General features: G+C 37.8%; 1 protein-coding gene across 5 annotated transcripts in view; it reads right to left on the bottom strand.

The window, feature by feature from the left end:
• The window catches only part of NFIA (nuclear factor I A), a 418929-nt gene that overhangs the window by 140345 nt on the left and 255929 nt on the right, over positions 1–22655 (bottom strand). For 3 of the 5 annotated variants that reach the window (XM_070746027.1, XM_070746032.1, XM_070746029.1), the window contains exon 3: positions 18929–18994. The exons of the other annotated variants lie outside the window; for them this stretch is intronic. In XM_070746027.1, coding sequence (XP_070602128.1) covers positions 18929–18994 — 66 coding nt within the window. The remainder of the gene's footprint in view (positions 1–18928; positions 18995–22655) is intronic. 5 annotated transcript variants of the gene reach the window in all.

Below are 22655 nucleotides of genomic sequence, written 5' to 3'. Positions count from 1 at the left end.
GGCAAACCCAGAGTTCGTGCCCCCAAATCCAGCGGGGCCAGCCTCCCTAAACTTTATAATTAAGTAAACCAAGGCACTCTGGTTGGAGGCTTAGCCGGTGGAGAATTTAGCCTGGGACCCCCAAGGCCCGCTCCGGGATCCACGCGGTGGACTGAGGCCTACGCGGCTGGCAGGAGGCCAACACGAGAGGCCTAGATTTAAAAAGGGCGCGAAGGCCTTCGCGCCGAAAAAATCGCTCCGTAATTACTTAAAGGGGAAGCGATCGACTAAGTCCAGGAGACTAGAAGGCGTCTCACTCCGCAGGAGGTATTTCTTAAGCCCTTAAATATTTTGTATACAATAAATAATCAATAATTCAATAGATTAATACTTGCACCAGGACCTCCAGGCCAAAGGATTAGAAGAATCCACAAGCGGCCGCAGGAATCGTAACCGGCAAACCGCCGGGGGAAAAACGAAACCGCAACTTCTCCAAAGGAAAAAAGCCGAGCCGCAAACGGCTGGCGCTATTAGTGCAAGTAAATAATAATGATAAAACAAATCTTACTACTTTTGAAGAAAAGGATCGAAGGGAAGGTGTTAGTATGTTGAACGAGCTATCACAATACAACCGCAGGATATGCGAACTGAGCGAATTCTGGAGAAGGGGCGGATCCGGCAAGCTTTTTTAATACTAGGCTCAGTTCCACCGGATTGGACATGAGCAACCCATGTGACTGCTGGACCCGCTCCTTCAGTACGGAGAATAAGAAATAGGACACTGTCCAATTATTATTATTATTATTATTATTATTATTATTATTAATAATAATTAATTAATTAAATTTGTATGCCGCCCCTCTCCGTAGACTCTTATGTTTGTTTATATGTGTTTAGAATGAAATAAAGTTTTTTCTAAAAAAAAATAAATTAAAAAAAGAAAAGTTGTAAAATAGGGCATTATATATTAAGGGGTTTTAATTTGCTTTTAGTATTGGATTTTATTGCACATTGTTTATGATTGTTGTTAGCCGCCCCGAGTTTTCGGAGAGGGGCGGCATATAAATCCAATAAAACTAAACTAAACTAATAACTCTTTTAACAAATGGTTCACTTAGCAACACAAATTTCAGCCTCGATTGGGGTCGTAAATCAAGTTATCTATACTATAAAACTGGAAAAGATAATTAGAACTGCTTTCCCTTTTAAATTTGTCTCTATACTAATATAAACAGTCTTAAAGAGCCTGCAAAACATATCAAAGTTGTCATTGTAAGCTACAATCCTACAAGGCTACATTTAGTTCTGTGCAATTTAAAGTTGCTAGCTTCCCATTCAGATGACTGAAAAGCAGCTAAAGATGACCCAGAGGAATAATCCTTGATGCTCTTCAAAGTTTGGTTGTTCACTTGCAGATGTTTTAATATCAGATTCTTAACATCCAAAGAATATGATTAGAATGGAAACACCAAAAGATGAATATAAAACAAGTAGATTAAACAAGTTACTATTGCTATAATATTAAAAACCAATAATTTGGAGTGAAATAAAAATTATCAATTTATTCATAGCATTGATACCCTTTAAGTAAGGATCTGCAGCACAGAAAACAACAGATGCCTTGTTAGCGTTTTTAGCTTTTGCACATTTCTAATCCAAAGAAAAATGTTCAGAGCGGAATCATAATTATTAATAAACATTTCCATTAGTCAGAGTAGATTATGACACACTCTTCAAATTCCTTTCAAAATAATTGAAAGGGAATATATAGAAGATTGATCATTTTTGAATAGTTATGGCCTCTCAAAAAGACAGAGAAATTCTACTCTAAGAACATAATAAAGAGATGTTCTTTTACAACCCTTTGCTACTTTGGTTTTATTGGCTGGTTCTAACCAGCCCCACACACAGGGGTGAAATGCAGCAGGTTCTATCAGGTTTTGGAGAACTAGTAGTGGAAATTTTGACTAGTTCGGAGAACCTGTAGCAGAAATTTTGAGTAGTTTGAAGAACCAGCAAATACCGCCTCTGACTGGCCCCAGAGTGGGGTGGGAATGGAGATTTTGCAGTACCTTTCCGCTGCCACGCCCGCCAAGCCACATCCACAAAACCGATAGTAAAAAAAAAATTGGATTTCACTACTGCCCACAACTGTACCTTTAATATATGAAACAACACTGGCGGCTTTTAAAATCCAGCTTTAGAATCTTCACCTCACGCCAGTGTTTCAAGATATTTGCTACTTAGGGCTCAAATAGAAAAGGAAAATAGTGATTATTAAAATAATAAATAAGGGCCACCTATGGTTTCTATGCTAATCCTCTTCCCTGATTAATCCAGATGGAAGGACAAGTGTTCTTTTTATGTAACTTATTCAGGAACATATGCTAAACATAAAAAGCCAGAGATAACGGGAGCCAGTGGGCTATTATTATTATTTTTTTAAATTCACATAAGTGCTTCAGTTGTGAATTTGAGGCTTATTTATTTGGGTTAAGAGAAATAATAGATTAAATTCAGTCAACTAAACATTACATTTATTTGTTTTATTTATTTATTTACTTACTTACTTAACTTACTTACTTATTTGACTTCTATGCCGCCCAATCCCGAAAGACTCAGGGCGGTTTACAAAATAATATAATGCAATACAAAAAGATACAAGCAATAAAAAGAAGTCAAATATAATATATAAAACTAAACCCCCTAATAAAACCCATTTGTATAAAAACCAGTCATAATCATATGCATACACACCATTCATACAATTTGGCCATGAAACATGTACAATTCATGGCCTGCTGGCAAAGCTAGGTCTTCGTGGCCTTGCGGAAGGCCAGTAGAGTGGGAGCAGCACAGACAACGGGGGGATAGTTGGTTCCAGGGAGCTGGGGCAGCCACAGAGAAGGCTCTCCCCTGTGGTCCCACCAACCTGCATTGTTTAGTCGACATGACCTGGAGTAGGACAACTCTGCGTGCTCTTATTGGTCTCCGGGAGGTATGTGGCAGGATTCTGTCCCCTAGATTACTTCTTGTTATCAAAATAAAAATAGACAACCTGTAACTATGTGCCTGGAACCATTTTCAAAGGATCCCAAAAGTAACTTTTGGGAAAAAAGAGAAGAGTTTATTGTAAAAGAAAAGTCTTATAGAAGAAAATTCTTTAGAAATTCTTTAGAATGAAAAAGTTCATATCATTACGGTATAATTCAGAAGTGACCATTTATACAGATTTAATATTTATCATCGACGCCTTGAAACCACTCATTCATCAATCTAATTATCTTTCTATTTCTATTTCTATTTTTGTTTCTCTCTCTCTCTCTCTCTCTCTCACACACACACACACAAATAAATCTTTACATGAGGTGTCCAAAATAATATAATTTGAACTTAGTGCCTAAATTGAGAACTTTATAATGATTTGCCTGATAATTCGTGTGTTTGGGGTTTGTTGTTGGTTTTTTTTGGCTGCTTTGTTATTTTCAGAAATTTTCTAAGTTTAAAAATATGAACACTATCTTGTTTCCATAGTCCAACTTTTGCTGTCGTATAATGTCACAGGGGAAAACCTCTACTTGCATGATTCTGTTCTTTGCAAGAATTGACATATTACAGAATATGATATGATATCCCAGATAGACTACCACAATTATGAAAAAAGCTTTACATTCCATCCTATTAGTTTACTATCTTCTCCTAATATAGGTTTACGGTTATCCTATAAATTATCTGGAAGAAAAATTAAGATTAATTAAGCTCATCCTTTGAAGAAATATACTGTAGTTCTGTAATCAGTAGTTGTGGAAACTGCAACCAAGCCATGATGACATCAAATTATATGGCATGCAGGGCATAAATACACTGATGTAGTTGCATTATTTGTATTATGACCCAGGCAATGCATTTCCCTTCCCTTGGAGTTCATGATAATCACGTTTTTAGAAAGATATTTGATAAATACATTAAAAAATAGACACAACTCATATGTTTAACATCAGATGCTGGTACTAAGAGATGGTGACCTTGTTCTTGTATATTTTTTATAGACAACTGTTTTATTGTTGACAGCAAAAACCAAGTGAATGGACCATTTAAAAACCATTCTAAGGGTTAATAATAGAAACACACAATATTCAATAAAGAAGTCTATACCCTATAGTGAGTTTATTAGTAGACGTTCTCCAGATTCTTTGACTAGTCCTCCTGTGTCTAACTGAGAACTTGAATTTGGGTTCCCTGCTCCTAATTTATTACTTGAATCCTATTCACTAATTTGTGTGTGTGTGTGTGTGTTTATATGTAGGTAATGATATTTGAGAAAAAATACAATTATTTGGTAACCATATTTATAGAAGTCAAATGAAGAAAGTATTGCTGAGCATCATTGTGGTTACCAAATTAAAGAAGATATTGATGAAATATGAGATCAGAATTTGAATATTATTAGTATATCTATCCACGTGGTTGCTTATAGTTGATATCAACTCAATAGCCAATTTTACTTAGACATACCAGAGAAATGCAATGTTTGGGGGGGGGGGGGGTTGTCAAAAATCTTTATCAACTTTTGTTTCTTTAAAATGTCATATGAATAATTATTATTTTAACAATTAGCATTGTGTTTTTGCTTGATTTTGTTATTTTACAAGCAAAAGAAGAAGAAATACAAGAGAATTTATTTAAAAAATACATTACAATGCATCCTTGGTGCCCTGAATGAAAATGTCAGAAACACAAGTTTACAACTTCTCTACATATTTACAAGTACATAGCTGAAACAGGATGGGGAAAAGACACCGTATACCGTGTCTACAGTATACCACAGAATACTATCATTTTGGACGTTTCATCCAAAACGTCCAGGGGTTATGTTGCAACATAAAAATTAAGAGACAAGTAGCTAAATATTACCACACTACATTGGTTATCTCTCCCCAAACGCCCAAGCAGAAATATGAAGAATCTATCCCAAACCAAAATTAAACTAGCTTGCCCAGGAGAAAAACAAAATTCTGGAGATAAATTTATCCATTTTGCACTTCATTACAGTACAGAAATATGCTCCATGTTAATCAGTGCTAGATAGTAAATCAACAACGAAGCCTTCATGCTTCGTTCTTATATCTTTTTTTGTTACTGAGTTCTTATGTGTTTGAGATTTGAACTAAATGACCCTGAAATCTCTCTGAAAGGATTGTAAGTTGCATTCCTGAGCATTTCAATTCTTCATTTTTAGTAGCTGTTGACATTAATATGTCATTAATATTTAACTTCCAAAATTCTTTAGTATTACAACAGTAAAGCACTCAAGCCATCTATTAACATTCAGGTAAGGCAAGCCAGTGCCCACATTTTTTTACAATGATTTATTACAGCCAGAAGAAGTTAAATGGCTGGTCATAAGTTGAGAACTAGCTGTAGCTATTTTTGGTTGGATGCGTAAGACTATTGGCTTTAAATTTTGTGCATTTTCATGTTAATAGCTGTGAATGATTATTGCAGATGTGCTTTGATAGAGGAAAGTAAAAACCAGTGTTGGATTTTTACAGTCTCGCAAAGCAAATCCACTTTGAAAGAGACAATAGAAGTCTTTCAGAAATACGTATTTTTCAGAGTATAAGATGTGCCGGAGTATATAATCACCTCGAGGTTCGATTACTGCAACGCTCTCTACATGGGGCTACCTTTGAAAAGTGTTTGGAAACTCCAGATCGTGCAGAACGCAGCCGCGAGAGCCATCGTGGGGCTTCCCAGATTCGCCCACGTATCTACAACATTCCGTGGCCTGCATTGGCTGCCGATCAGTTTCCGGTCACAATTCAAAGTGTTGGTTATGACCTTTAAAGCCCTACATGGCATTGGACCAGAATACATCCGGAGCCGCCTGCTACCGCACGAATCCCAGCGGCCGATAAGGTCCCACAGAGTTGGCCTTCTTCGGGTCCCGTCGACTAAACAATGTCGTCTGGCAGGCCCCAGGGGAAGAGCCTTCTCTGTGGCAGCCCTCTGGAATCAACTCCCCCCCAGAGATTAGAACTGCTCCCACCCTCCTTGTCTTCCATAAACTACTTAAGACCCACCTATACCGCCAGGCATGGGGGATTTGAGACACCTTTCCCCCAGGCTTATTATAATTTATGTTTTGGTATGTATGTGCTGTTTGGTTTTAATTATGATAGGGTTTTTAGTTTTTTAATATTAGATTTGTGCCTGTATAATACTGTTTTTATCGTTGTTGTGAGCCGCCCTGAGTCTTCGGAGAGGGGCGGCATACAAATCTAATAAATTATTATTATTATTATAAAAATTATTATATAAGATGCACCTTAGTTTTTGGGGAAGAAAACAGGGGAAAGAATCTGCTTATCAGATATACATTTCGCTAGCATCCTTAATCTGGTCAACTTCAGCACATTATTTTATCCCCTGGTTAGGGTTTAAAAAAAACCTTATTCAGTGAGAGTAACAATGGAAGAGCTTGCAAGCCAGTAAGAGCTGGGAAAATCATTAGCACCTGGTTAGGGTTGGATAGAAACATTTGGAGCAAGTAGAGCAATGAAAAAACCCCTGCAAAGATTTAGGGTTTGGAAAACATTCTTCGCAAAGAGTAACAATGAAAGAGTTTGCAAGTGGGTGAGAATTGAGGACATTGTTAGCATCTGGTTAGGGCTGGAAATAAACCTTCTGTGCAAGTAGAGCAATAAAAAAACTACAAAGCCAGGGTTTGGAAAACATTCTTGACAGAGAGAAACAATGAAAGAGCTGGCAAGTGGGTCAGAGCTAGGAACATCATTAGCACCTGGTTAGGGCTGGAAAGAAACATTTGGAGCAAGTTAGAGCAATGAAAAAAAGCTGCAAAGACATAGGGCTTGGAAAACATTATTCGCAAAGAGTAACAATGAAAGAACATGCAAGGTAAGACCTGGGAAGATTAGCACCTAGTTAGGGCTGGGGGGAAAAGCTTTTTTAAAAAAAAGCTACACTCAGAGTATTTATTTTTATTTATTTATTGTTAGAGTTGAAAGGGACCATGACGGCCATCGAGTTCAACCCCCTGCCCAAGCAGGAACCCTATAGTACACCAGTCAAGTGGCAGTTCAATCTTCTCTTAAAAATGTCCAGAGTGTTGGAGTTCACAACGTCTGCTGGTAGGTTGTTCCATTAGTTGATCGTATAAGACGCACCTGAAATTTTAGCCTCTTTTAGGGAGGCTAAAGATGTATCTTATACTCCAAAAATACGGTATTTGGAAAATCAACTGTAATTTTCACATCTCTAAGCACCCCACTTGTGTCCTAAGGCAGCAACATTTGAAATCTGTTCAAGTAATTATGACAAAGTTTTAGGAGCTCTCCACATTTGCACTGTAGCCAATATGAATTCAAGATGCAGCAAATGCAAACAATTATATTTATGTAATGCCTAGCAAACAGGAATGCATTATCCCAAGCACAAGACTCTTTCTGCTTAAAAAATTCCTTGGATAGTGCCTTATAATGATGAAAACCTGACCCTTTTTTGGTGTCACTGTGTGGGCTATATATAACCTCTTGCTGATGTTTTACTGGATTTGCTCTGAATTTCTCTGTGTCTGCATTCTAGTTGCCCTCCCAATTGCATCATTACTCCAAGCTCTCTGGTTTCCAAACTTTCAATAGTATTTCATGTTAATGGGAGAAGGTGAGCAGAACAGTGGATTTGAGCACTTTTTACATAACTCATTCTAAGCATTAAATGTTCACTGTGCAGGGGTCCCTGTTATTTTACTTTGTATTATTTCAATTTTAATACACGAGTTGCTAAAGTGAGGATTACAGGATTGTGTTCAGTCATTTAAACCTGTTGACATATTTAAGACTAATTTAGATTCATTTTTCTGTTTGAGTTTTTTAGTATTTCTTCTTCTCAATCCACTTATCCATTTTCCTTTTTTACTTCTTCCCTTGAACTCAAACCATTTGTTATGGAAATACATGATAATTTGATCCCAAACCAAAAAAATATGCACATACACAATATCAGAAAGATTCATTTCTAATATTGTGAATGTATTTCCCATCCTATTTTATCAATCAGCCAATCAAATCTTTATTATGATCATTGACCAATCTAAGATAATAAGATAACAAAGAAAAAAAAACATTTCAATTCTTCATTTTTAGTAGTTGTTGACATTAATATTTAGTAGTTGTTGACATTAATTATTCAAGGTCTGAATAATTAACTACTAACACAATTTCCAAATATTAATTTATTGGACCTGGCAAGCACACTAAAAATAGCATTTTACCTGTATCTGATACAAGAAAAAAACGGATCTACATGGACTATTAGTCATAATAGAATTATACAAATAGCATTGCTATCTTAATAAAATGAGTAAAAAAGAGGAAAAGTTATTCAGAATCTCAGTCTTTCTCCTGAGCCACAAGACAGATCTGGTCTTTCATAGGGGTATTATAAAATGTACCCCTAAAACTATACAGTACAGTGATACCTCGTCTTACAAACTTAATTGGTTCCAGGACGAGGTTTGTAAGGTGAAAAGTTTGTAAGACCAAACAATGTTTCCCATAGGAATCAATGGAAAAGCGATTAATGCGTGCAAGCCCAAAACTCACCCCTTTGGCCAGCCGAAGCACCCGTTTTTACGCTGCTGGGATTCCCCTGAGGCTCCCCTCCATGGGAAACCCCATCTCTGGACTTCCGTGTTTTTGTGATGCTGCAGGGGAATCCCAGCAGCACAAAAATGGGTGCTTTGCTGGTAACGGAAGTCCGGAGGTGGGGTTTCCCAGCGAGGGGAGCCTCAGCGAAATTGCAGCATCGCAAAAACATGGAAGTCCTCAAAACCCCACCTCTGGACTTCTGTGTTTTTGTGATGCTGTGATTTCGCTGAGACTCCCCTTGCTGGGAACCCCACCTCCGGACTTCCGTTGCCAGCGAAGCGCCTGTTTCTGCACTGCTGGGATTCCCCTGCAGCATCGCAAAATCATGGAAGTCCAGAGGTGGTGTTTCCCATGGAGGGGAGCCTCAGTGGAATCCCAGCAGTGCAAAAACGGGTGCTTCGCTGGCAACAGAAGTCCAGAGGCGGGGCATCCCAGTGGTGGCGGCTTGGGTTTTTAAGGTGAAAATAGTTTGGAAGAAGAGGCAAAAAAATCTTAAACCCCGGGTTTGTATCTCAAAAAGTTTGTATGACGAGGGGTTTATAAGACGAGGTATCACTGTATTTGCATATTTGCAAAAAGTAAATTACCTCACAGAACAACACTAGATATTTGCTTAATCTGTTCCATCCAGATTATTCATCCAGAAGGGATACATTGTCTCTATTTCAAGAATGATTTAGAACATTGTTTCTCAACTTTGGCGTCTTGAACATGGGTGGACTTCAATTCAAGCTGGCTTGGGAATTCTGGGAGTTAAGTCCACCCATCCTCAAAGGGCTGTGGTTGAAAAACATTGATTTAGAAGAAATGGTTTGGATTTCTTGAAGGCGCAATTACTCTCTGCTAGTTATGAAGATGGCCTATCTTTTCCTCTCTCCCTCCCTCCCTTGTCCTCACTCTCTTTGCCAGGAAGGACAACTTTTGTGTAAGCATAAAATACATTGTGAATGTTTTAAGGGGTTGACTTAAGGTTATCTATCTTAAATGAACCCATGTATTTTTAAGGCTTTCAGAGAAATTTGAAAAAAGATTGTTGTTTTAACAAAGAGCAGAAGAATATATTTATATGAATTCCAAAACGCTTTTTAAAAATATAATATAATAATGTGCATTATTTCCATGAAATGCACTCCCATAATAAGCAGATTTGACAATGGCCATTGACTTTTAATTCTAAACTTGTACCAGAAACTGTTTGTAAGATGCAAGAATTCAATCTTTATAGTTGCCAGATGGAATAAATGTTATGTTTAATATTCCAATTTATTCTTACCAACCAAGTTTATCCCGTAGTTTATATCATGAGAAGCCACATGAAACCAAGAAATGCAACTAGAGGTGGATTGTGGAAAAATTGCACAAGCCTTTCTACAATGGTAAAACATAAATTATATCATCAGTGTTACAGCTGTACATGCTCACTAGACATTTGCTTAATCCATTCCATCCAGATTATTCATCCAGAAGGGATACAATGGCGCAGAGGCTTGATAATGCTGGATTTGGCATCCAGAAATGGTTTGTACAATGGTACCTCGACATACGAGTTTAATTCGTTCCAGACCCGAGCTCGTAAGTCGATCAACTCGCATCTCGAACGAATGCCTTTAGACTTTGTTTTTCGCGCTGAGATTACTGGAAGCAAGGAGATTCTTGCGCCACCTAGTGGAAGCTCAGCTCATATCCCGAATTTGAGCTCAGGTGTCGAACAGAAATTGTGCTCGCATCTCGGCTCGTAACGTGGAATACTCGCATGTGTAGCAGCTCATATCTAGAGGTACTATTGTATTCATTGTACGCCATATGCTAAGTAAATATTCATCCAGATACTTATTGCTGATTGATGTAATAGAGCAGTGGTTCTCAACCTGGGGGTGGGGGCACGACCTCTTTGGGGGGGGGTTGAACCACCATTTCCCAGGGGTCACCTAAGACCATGGGAAAAGACAAATTTCCCATGGTGTTAGGAACTAAAGTCTGGGATAAGGTTTCTGACTGGTTAGAAATAAGACTAAGGGAAAAATGAATAAAAAATTAACAAGATATATGTAATATAATATATAGGTATAAGTATGTCAGTGGTTAATCAATAAATAACAGAGAGAATGTTAAATATGTTGAATTTATTGTTAAAGATGTAGTAGGCAGATAAGGAGTGTATATTATTTCTAGAAATTGTATGTATGTAAAATTTTACTCCAAACAACTTCTGAAAAGAATAAGGTGGATAAAAGCCCCTATATATATGTTTTATGTTTGTTGTCATTCTGTGTCTGTCTGATTATATTAAAAATAAAATAAAGTAAAAAGGAACTAAAGCTTCTATTCTGGGGCCTTGGAACATATCCGACCAATCAGGTGTTTACAGTGGAGCTGTCCTCTGACCTTCCTGCCGATCAACTTAAAGCTCTGTTGGGAGAATTGGCGCTAGACTTATGGTTAGGGGTCACCACAACACGAGGAACTGTATTAAGGGGTCGCAGCATTAGAAAGGTTGAGAACTACTGTAATAGAGGTTTTTTCCTTAACATTCTAGACTCCAGTGGCACAGTTGCTTTGGGTAACACTGGGAAGAGCTGATCTTATTGAAGATATAGATTTGAGGTACAGTATAAAATAAGAGTTACTCATTGCTACACAATTGACTATCTTTATATTGTAGCATGTATAACTGGTCAAAGCGAACTATTGTGTTGTATGAATATAAAAGCCCAGTCAACCAAAGTAGATCAAAACAGCCTAGCCCTGGGGAAGATAATACTTTCTCCAATTCCTGAGACGGTAACAAGGACCCAGAGCAGTCCAACAAAAACAGACTGGATTTATAATTTTTTTTCCACACAGAGTCTAAAAAGAGAGGGATAAAAATTAGAAAGGATAGGGACGAATAAGCCACTCCCTGTTGTGTTTGTGAGGGGTCTGATTCTACCTGCTGCTTAAGAATGGTGTGTCTCCCATGAGGAAAAGTCTGGATTAGTTGTGCTGAGCATACTGAGCCACTTAGTAAAATATGTCGCTTGGCACTATGAAACCAAGATATTTCATTAAGCCAGTTTAATGTCTTCTTTCTCTGGCTGGAATCAGAAAACCACTTCTGTGTGTATTACCAGCACACACGTCTCTTTTTATCTGGTATCTTATAGACAATCTGAATTTTAATTAAACAGATATTCCAGAATGTTTAATTCTGGAAAAACAATGAAAACAGTTGAATTCACAGTTTTTCAGTTTACCGTAATGCGTTATAAGTCTAGTGATTATTAATTCTTCTCCAGTATCACACCCTGGATATTTTGATAGGAGCACTACGCCATGCAATAAAGCTGCATCAAGATGCTCCGTTCATGGAATGGGAAATCATCAATTTTCTTTGACAAGAATTTGTTCTTCCCCTTCCTGATTTGAGTGATGATGTCAGTAGGTGGTCTAATAGGAAGTTGTTTAAGAGGGATGGTTTGCATCCATCATACAGAGGTACCCAGGTGCTCGGTGAGGAATTCAGAACTTTTTTGGACAGGCATTTAAACTAGGTAAAGGGGACAGAGATGTACCAGATGTGGAGGATTTCTGTCCCCGACCAATGAGGATAAATCAGTTTCTGGAAGCTTATGAAAAGGGAGCTGTAAATAAAATAGATGTAGTTGTTGATGATAAGGGGCAAACTAATAATGAAAATAATGTTCTTCGGGTAATGTACACGAATGCTCGAAGCTTGAGCAACAAGCTCTGTGAGTTAATGGCCATAATATCTAGAGATAATTTGGATCTGGTTGCCATAACTGAGACATGGTTTAAGGATTCTAATGAATGGGAAATATCCATACCAGGATATACACTGTATAGGAAGGATAGAATAGAGAGAAGGGGAGGTGGAGTAGCCATTTATGTTAAAGAAAGTCTAAAAACAATACTAATTCAAAATACATGTAAAGATCTGGAGACCCTCTGGATTTGCATGCAAAATAAAGACGGTTCTGTCATTAGAATTGGGGTGATCTATAGGCCTCCAGGGCAATCTGAGGAACATGACAACAAGATGGTGGATGAGATTAACCTAATGGCAGTAAAGGGAGATATTGTGGTTATGGGTGATTTCAACATGCCTGATGTTGACTGGAATATCCCCAGTGCCCTTACATGCAAAAGTAAGAATATAGTAGAGGCCTTTACAGGAGCAGCTCTGGCACAGCTAGTTAAGACACCAACTAGAGGGGAGAATATTCTAGATTTAGTTTTTACAAATGGGAATTGGGTTTCAGAGGTCAATGTGGGAGAAAATTTAGGTTGCAGTGACCATCTATGTTTGTGGTTTGATGTAAAAACTGATTGTGAGCAATCCTATACTGCAACCAAAGTATTGGATTTCAGAAAAACAAATTTTAATGCAATGGGGGAATATTTAAATAATGAATTAAAGGGGAGGGATAAAATGGTAGGAGCGAGCACCCAGTGGACTGTATTAAAAAAGGCCATCTTAAAAGCCACAAGACTTTATGTAAAGCAAGTAACTAAAGGTAAAAGGAAGAAGAAACCGCTATGGTTTAGCAATGATGTAAGGGCTATAGTCAATGAAAAAAAGGCTGCCTATAGGAGGTAAAAAGAGTCTGGAAGTATAGCTGATACAGAGGTGTATAAAATGAGACAGAAGGAGGCAAAACAGATAATATATGCTGCTAAAGCCTCAAAAGAGGAAGAAATAGCAAAATCTGTAAAGAAGGGGGATAAAACCTTCTTCAGATATATTAGTGATAGGAAGAAGAAAAACTGCAGCATCACAAAGCTTAGTACCGGGAATAATACATGCATTGATGGGAATAAGGAGATCGCTGACCATTTCAATAGCTACTTCTGTTCAGTTTTCTCAAAAGACACCTTACAAAATAATACTATAGAGGGATATAGCATTGCTTCCAGGTTGTACAGATTCAGCTCCAGTGATCTTAGAAGCCGATGTCTTAGAAGAACTTGAAAGATTAAAGATAAATAAGGCAATGGGTCCAGATGGCATCCACCCCAGAGTTCTTAAAGAACTCAGATCTGTCATTGCTACCCCTCTGACTGAGTTGTTTAACCAATCCCTGTTAACAGGAGATGTTCCTGAGGATTGGAGAATGGCCAGTGTTGTGCCTATCCACAAGAAGGGCAGTAGAGAAGAAGCTGGTAACTACAGGCCACTTAGCTTGACATCAGTTGTAGTTAAAATGATGGAGACTCTACTCAAAAAGAGGATAAATCAGCATCTAAAAAACAATAACTTATTGGACCCAAATCAGCATGGCTTTACTGAAGGCAAATCGTGTCAGACTAATCTCATTGAGTTCTTTGACTATGTCACAAAGGTGTTGGATCAAGGTGGTGCCGTGGATATTGCCTATCTGGACTTCAGCAAAGCCTTCGATACGGTTCCACATAAAGAGCTGATAGATAAATTAGTGAAGATTGGACTTAATCCCTGGATAGTTCAGTGGATTTCAAGCTGGCTGAAGCATAGACATCAGAGAGTTATTGTTAATGGCGAGTATTCTGAGCAGAGACAGGTTACAAGCGGTGTGCCACAAGGGTCTGTTCTGGATCCTATTCTTTTTAATATGTTTGTGAGTGACATAGGGGAAGGTTTGGTAGGGAAGGTTTGCCTATTTGCCGATGACTCTAAAGTGTGCAATAGGGTTGATATTCCTGGAGGGGTCTGTAATATGGTAAATGATTTAGCGTTACTAGATAAATGGTCAAAGCAATGGAAACTGCAGTTTAATGTTTCCAAATGTAAAATAATGCACTTGGGGAAAAGGAATCCTCAATCTGAGTATTGCATTGGCAGTTCTGTGTTAGCAAAAACTTCAGAAGAGAAGGATTTAGGGGTAGTGATTTCTGACAGTCTCAAAATGGGTGAGCAGTGTGGTCAGGCGGTAGGAAAGGCAAGTAGGATGCTTGGCTGCATAGCTAGAGGTATAACAAGCAGGAAGAGGGAGATTGTGATCCCCTTATATAGAGCGCTGGTGAGACCACATTTGGAGTACTGTGTTCAGTTCTGGAGACCTCACCTACAAAAAGATATTGACAAAATTGAACGGGTCCAAAGACGGGCTACAAGAAAGGTGGAAGGTCTTAAGTATAAAACGTATCAGGAAAGACTTAATGAACTCAATCTGTATAGTCTGGAAGACAGAAGGAAAAGGGGGGACATGATCGAAACATTTAAATATGTTAAAGGGTTAAATAGGGTTCAGGAGGGAAGTGTTTTTAACAGGAAAGTGAACACAAGAACAAGGGGACACAATCTGAAGTTAGTTGGGGGAAAGATCAAAGGCAACATGAGAAAATATTATTTTACTGAAAGAGTAGTAGATCCTTGGAACAAACTTCCAGCAGACGTGGTTGGTAAATCCACAGTAACCAAATTTAAACATGCCTGGGATAAACATATATCCATTGTAAGATAAAATACAGGAAATAGTATAAGGGCAGACTGGATGGACCATGAGGTCTTTTTCTGCCGTCAGTCTTCTATGTTTCTATGTTTCTATGAGTGTGATATATTTGAAACCATTCCAAGTAGAATAAAACAAAGTTACATAATTTGAAGTGGAGAAAACTTTGTGGAATGACTCCAGCATGAAGCTTCCAGTCTTCTCTCAAGCATAACAATTAACCAGTGGAGCAGCATGCTCCAAAAGTTATGGGTGCTCCATGGAGTTTTCAAGAAAAGATTGGACAGCCACTTGTCTGGAACAGTGTAGGATCTCCTGCTGGAGTATGGGATTAGATTAGCTAACCTTCAAGGATCCTTCCAATTCACTTATTCTCTTAACAACTCTTTGATATCACTTCTAAATGTTAAGTACAAGTCTTGAAATAGAACATAGAACACAAAATCTTTTCTTTATCTAAAGAACCTAAAAGGTCATGTACTAGTGGGAAAAGAAAAGAAGACTTGTCCTGAACTGAAGAACTATTGGCAGATAATTTTTTTTTTAACTCTTCCCCACCAAAACAATCATTTCCATGACTCCAATTTGTATTTACAAAAAATAAATCATGTGTTTCAATGGATAACTCTGTATAGTGAAAACAAGGCAGCTTAAAGAGTTGGCCTCTTTTCCTGAATAATATTTAGCATTAACATTTTAAGGTCTGTATGGCCTTTTAAAAGGAGATAAAACAAAAACTTTTACTTATACCTCTTTATGATTATTCTAAAAAGCCTTATCTTAGAAAGGACTAGCCTGTCAAGAGAGGGCTAGTTTTGCTCCTTTAAATTAAAAATGGGGTTATTTCCATATACAGTGGTACCTCGGTTCTCGACCATAATCCATTCTAGAACTGTGGTTGAGAACCGATTTGGTCGAGAACCGAATTAATTTATCCCATAGGAAATAATGGAAATGTATTTAATTGGTTCCCAACCCATTGACTTGCTGGGAACCAATTAAATCTACAGTATTTCCTCTACTCCCTATGGGATAAAGATCTCAGGGAACGGGATGAGAGGGAATGGGAGTCGGAACGCCCCTCCTGGCCGCCCTCTTAATAGCCTTCCAGTCTCTACCTTGTAACATCTCCACGCAGCAGGAAGGGTAGGGCTGGCTACAATACCGGCAACTTCATGGGGGTTACTTTCCTCAGCGTTCAGTCGGTTACCTAAAAGCAGCTGCACCAATTTTTTTTCCCCCGGCGGTGGCGGCTCCGTCGGCTTCCCTTCGAGGAGCAACAGCAGCGTCAGGAACGTCACGTGAAGGGAAGCCGCCGGAGCCGCCACGGGGAAAGAAAAAGTTGGTGCAACTGCCTGGAGGTAACCAACTGAACCGCGCGACATTCCCGACGCAGCAGCACTGGTTATATATATTTCTCTATCTCTTTCTCTTTTCTAGGCTATTTACTCAATTTCTTACATCTAGCATTTCAGGAATGGGAGTGTCATCCCCACCCTTTCTATTATTGCAAATAGATCCAGGTTTAATGCATTTGAACTCCATAGAGCTTGCTTTGAAAAGTTCTATCTATCCAAAGTTAAAAATATTGTAAATTACATTGATACCAATAGTGACACTGAAGCACAAATGACCTAAGTTTTGTGCTATGATTTAGACCCACTTAGATTTCATTTGATCATACTTCCGCTTTTCAGAAATATTCCTTTGAATCATCAACTTAACCAGTATGTCCAACCTTATCTTCACAAACAAATTAGCCTATAATTGACTGCTTATACCACTTTAACAAACTCAGTATGTTGAGTCTGCGACAATCATCACAAAGATTCCATGAACAAGTGTAAGAAATTGTTTGATACTATTTGGAAGAACAAGGTACCTTTCATTTTTGAAGACAGTGTTAGAACATGCTTTGGAATTATCAAGATGTTTGATTTGAATACTGAAGATATTCAGGGAAACAACTCCTTTTTAATACGCAATTAAATCAGCAAGCACAGGAGAACAGCTGGGCTAATGAATACTATCCCCTTTTCAAGTTTATATGTAAATATAGCCAATCCTTTGAAAAATGTGTACACTTTTTAAAATTAAAAGCCCTGTATTATCTTCAGAGAGGGGCAGCATACAAGTCTAAATAATAACAATAATAATAATAATAATAATAATAATAATAATAATAGTAGTAGTAGTAGTAGTAGTAGTAGTAGTAGTAGGTGAGAAACAGTTAAAAGAAATATAAAGTCCATCAACATTCTTAACAGTTATGATTTGGCAATAAAATGTTGATGATGATAATAATAATAATAATAATAATAATAATAATAATAATAATAATAATAATAATAAATTATTATCAACACTTTATTGCCAAATCATAACTGTTAAGAATGTTGATGGACTTTATATTTCTTTTAACCATTTCTCACCTACTCCAGCATCAATAAAAGGAAAGAATTTAATCTGATAACAATAAGCGAACTATAGCTAAGAAATTGTATGCTATATTCAAGGCCAAGTATTAAAAGCCTTAATTTCAGAATTCTTTTGGCAATAATTGAGAGTTTTAAGGTAATATTTTCCTTTCAATTTTTTTTACATGATATGGTGTGGCTCTGCAAATACTAAGAAATGTTCCTGTGTTTTTTAATACCATTAGGCATGGCCCTGCAAATGCTGATTAGGCATATCACTGATGAGTACTTCAATAATTTATACTAGTGAAGATATTAATCTCCCTAGATAGCCTATACTCCATCTAACAAAGTGAACACTGCTGAATTTGCCCCTCATTAAATAGGGAAAGATCTGCTCAATAGGAATGACTCCATTCCCAATGACACTCTGATTTCCTTGCAATCTCTGCTTCCAGACAGAATATAAACTTAATCCAGACTAACCAGGTATGCTCCCATCCACCTCTGTTACTTAATTGAATCACAGTGGTCAAAAGAACCATGATATTGTTTTTTAGAACTTGCCTTGAAATTCAATTCAATTTGCCTCCAAATTCAATGCAATTCAAATTCTTCTGCTCTTTTCCACTATCCTTTCGGTTCTTCACCTTTTCTCAATGAAAAAGAAAAAGTGGCAAAAGAGGGCAACTTGTATCCAGAAACGATGTGCTTTCCCACTGCCTTGATTGCAGCTTCAAATAGCAGCCTGCTCAGAACTACCCAGACCTTACTTCAAGGGGGAGGAACTGGGGCCCTTATATGACTTGTGGACAGCTCAGGAATTCTGGGAGTTGAAGTCCACAAGTCACAAATGGGCCATGATTTCCCAGCCCTGCCTGACTTCAAATAAAATGGGAATATCCAATGTATCTAAAGCATCTCCTAGGACAGTGATGGCGAACCTATGGCACGGGTGCCACAGGTGGCACGCGGAGCCATATCTGCTGGCATGCAAGCTGTTGCTTTAGCTCAGCTCCAAGGTGCATGTGTGTGCCACCCAGCTGATTTTTGGCTCACACAGAGACTCTGGGATGGTGTTTTTGGCTTCCAGAGAGCCTCCGGAGCAATGGAGGAGGCATTTGTATCCTTCCCTGGCTCCAGAGTAGCCTCTAGAGTCTGGGGAGGTTGAAACATGAGCCTACTGGGCCCATCAGCAGTTGGGAAACAGTCCGTTTCCAGCCTCCAGAGGGCCTCTGGGAGTAAGAGAAGCTGTTTTCGCCCTCTCTAGGCATTGAATTATGGGCGTGGTCACACGTTCATGTGTGATAGCACACGCGCACGCTCTTATGGCACCCTAGGAAAAAAAGGTTTGCCATCACTGTCCTAGGATCCGTGATTCAAATTCCCTAAAAAAACATACAGACTGAATTGACATAAGCTTGGCAAAACTCACCATTTTCAGGCTGGTCCTTAATATCAGCTTCGCTTGGCTGGCTGGGACTTTCTGACTGACTTGAATCTAAAAAACATAAATATGGTCCAAAATTAAAGGAACTGACTGTGGAAGAGTAGCCGGTTTTATAGTCTGAGGCATTTTTAATAGACAAAACTCAAAAAACAAAAGAGCCCCACAGGAAGCAAGGTGGTGATTTATATTAATGTTTAATTTTTACAGCGCTTTTTAAAAAATTGAAAGCCAAAATTCATTATTTAAGTCTTTTAAGACAAGTGTAAATTCTCGACTGTCAAAGTTACAATAGATCCTCTCCAATTACAACCTGGTTCTAAAGTTCCAACAGTCAGACCCTCCACCGTGGTCTTGTGTTCCTATTTTGGCCATTTGGCAATTGATCTGTGCACATATGGTCATTTGCACTAGTCACATGACTGTGATTTATGACATGTTTATCAAAACCACTTACTTCTGGGTTTTGGCAAAAATGCTGCTACATAGCAAACAATGATTTTGAATAACTACTGCAGTGTTTGCTTTATATTACTTTTATATTATCACTGAAGACCTTAGCTTTGTATTCCAATAATTCCAATAAACATTTCTAATATTTTTATTTTTTAAAATTTATATTTCTTAACCGCCCATCTCCCTTAGAGAGGATATTTTAATGCAGTGCTATCAAACTAGTGGCATCACATTAGTCACGTATTTCCCCACTTTGCTTAACCGGGCGTGGCCGTGGCCAGCATATGACGCATCAGACCTGCAGATTACGAGTTTGACAACCCTGTTCTAATGCTATCTAAGTTCTTTAACATGCTAACTGCATGCTTTAAAATATCACATTTATCATATTTATATAAATTACCTATATCTCTATAAAAATATAAAATAAGCTGTTTTAATTTATAGTGAATTTTAGTCTGGAAAAAAAAGCTAGGAAGATGAAACGAGGGTAATATTTTTTCCTTTGTCCTAGAAGCAGGGGAATCTGTTTTTTTTAAATGTAGCTAATAGCTAGTGTTTCCCCGCCTTTTTTTGTTTATTCAAAAGTAACCAATCAAGCTCAAAAGAACATTTGAGCTTGATTCAGACCAATAAAGGTGTGCAGAGGAAGAGACCAATTTCCCCAATTAAATCTAACCTCTCACTTTGCGAAAGAGCAATCAGCTAAATAAAAATATCACTTTTGGATAATGCAGAGCAGTACCTCCCCCCCCCCCCCAAACCTTGGGCATCAGTGACTGGTTCCATGGGGAGAAGTTTTTCCATGGACCAGAAGGGGCATCCCTTGGATCAGTGCAGGTCCATGGACCAGGGCTTGGGGACTCCGGATATAGAGTACATGTATATCCAACCCACAATGCAAACTGGGATTAAGTGGGGGACAAAGGTATAAAGCCTCATACTGTTTATGATTTGATTCCATTGTATTTGTTTTTTGCAAAAATGACAGAATATTTACTTATTTTATTGTATAGTTTTCATACACCCCTCCCCCCCAAAATAAGAATAATCTCAGCAGACTATGATATACTAAAATATTTAAAGACAACAATCATATACAAATGTTTCCCCAAGCTGAATGCCAGTGTTTAACAATGGGACTGAAGGTTTGGTGAAATAAAACTATGCTCAATGATCTTCTAAGTGACGAAGGAGGATGCTTTACAGATTAATCAGATCCTAATCTGGAGCCAAGTAGTGTACACACAATACAGAATAACAGAGTTGGAAAGAAGTTTGGCAGTCTTCTAGTCCAAACGTCTCATCAAGAAGGCAACCCCATACCATTTCAAACAAATGAGCCCATACCATTTTCAGGCATAACTCCAATAGTGGAGGCACCCCCAACTTCTGAAAACAAGATGTTCCATGGATTGTTCTCACTGACATAAATTTCTCCTTAATTCTGAGTTGCATCTCTATTTGTTAATTTTCCATCCATTACCTCCTGTTCTGCCTTCATGTGCTTTGGAAAATAGATTGAGTCCATCCTCTATGATAGCCCATAAAATACTGGAATATTGCTCAGTGCATCTAATCTTTGTTGCTCTTCTTTGGACTCTAAATAATGCCACCCCCATCTTTTGGTACTATGTTGATTATATTATTATTATTAAATACACATATGTATATAAATGTAATAAATTATTAGTAGTAATAGTTTCAAAGTGTGTGGGGGGAGTTCAGTGTCTTCCCATTTCTCTGTAATTTTAATTTTACATCTGTAATTTTAATTTTACACGAGCAGACTTTCCCCAAAAGTCACTGGACTGATTAAACTCCATCAAGGTGGAGTTTGATGTAACCTAATGATATCACTTATGCCTTTTTCTGGATCACGAAGCTCTTCAGATAACCACCCATGCCTCATGGTTCAATTATTGCAATATGGTTTTACAGGGTCCTGCCCTTGAAGATCGCTTGAAAGCCCCAACTGGGCAATAATGGCATACTTATGTCCCTAGGATGCCACGGCTTTGACAGCTGTGATACTGTCACATGTTTGATCTGTTTAAGTTTAAGTTTAATCAGATTTGTATGCCGCCCCTCTCCGCAGACTCGGGGCGGCTCACAGCAATAACAATACAATGTAAAACAAATCTAATATTTAAGTTAATTTAAAAAACACCACAAATTAACTGTTGCCAGTTTTACCATCTTATTGCTTTCCTTGTTTTCTACTATGGCTTTTGTTTTATATCTCTTATCACATATACAGTATTTTATTTTGTTGTGTTACTGTGAGCCATGCAGACTCTCATTTTGGAATCAGTCAACATAAATAGAATGAATTATTAAACAAGTAATCCACTTAAATTTTCCATGTATTTAGTATACTGTTTATAAATCTTAATGGTTTGTATAAGCCTGATTACAATGGTATATTTTTATCCTTCTCTGGCATAAGATTTTTTTTAAAAAACTGTTAATATTTGGTTCAACATTCATCCTATTTTGATGTTTCATTTGGGTTTATTTATTTTATTTTTATTTTATTTATTTATTTATTTTGTCAAATACACAATGAGGGTTTTAGTGGGTATATATCTATATATACATAGTAAAATACATGATGAAGGTTATAGAGGAGATACTCATAGTAAAATATATCTAAGAAATAATAGAAAAGAAGGTATAGTAGTTTAGTTTAGTTTAGTTTAGTTTAGTTTATTTAGAAGACTCGGGGCGGCTAACAACAATAGAACATATCAATGAAAGAATAGAAGAAGAGATATAGGAATAGAAGAAAGGAATAGAAGAAAGGAATAGGAGATATAGGAGAGCAGTAGGACAGGGGATGGAAGGCACTCTAGTGCACTTGTACTCGCCCTTTACTGACCTCTTAGGAATCTGGATAGGTCAACCATAGATAATCTAAGGGTAAAGTGTTGGGGGTTTGGGGATGACACTATGGAGTCCGTTAATGAGTTCCACGCTTCGACAACTCGGTTACTGAAGTCATATTTTTTAGTCAAGTTTGGAGTGGTTAATATTAAGTTTAAATTTGTTGTGTGGTCTTGTGTTGTTGTGGTTGAAGTTGAAGTAGTCGCCGACAGGCAGGACGTTGCAGCATATGATCTTGTGGGCAATACTTAGATCTTGTTTAAGGCGTCTTAGTTCTAAACTTTCTAGGCCCAGGATTGAAAGTCTAGTCTCATAGGGTATTCTGTTTTGAGTGGAGGAGTGAAGGGCTCTTCTGGTGAAGTATCTTTGGACA

The sequence above is a fragment of the Erythrolamprus reginae genome, chromosome 3 (genome assembly GCF_031021105.1).
Source record: "Erythrolamprus reginae isolate rEryReg1 chromosome 3, rEryReg1.hap1, whole genome shotgun sequence".
Taxonomy (NCBI): domain Eukaryota; kingdom Metazoa; phylum Chordata; class Lepidosauria; order Squamata; family Dipsadidae; genus Erythrolamprus; species Erythrolamprus reginae.
This window is presented reverse-complemented; position numbering and strand designations above follow the sequence as displayed.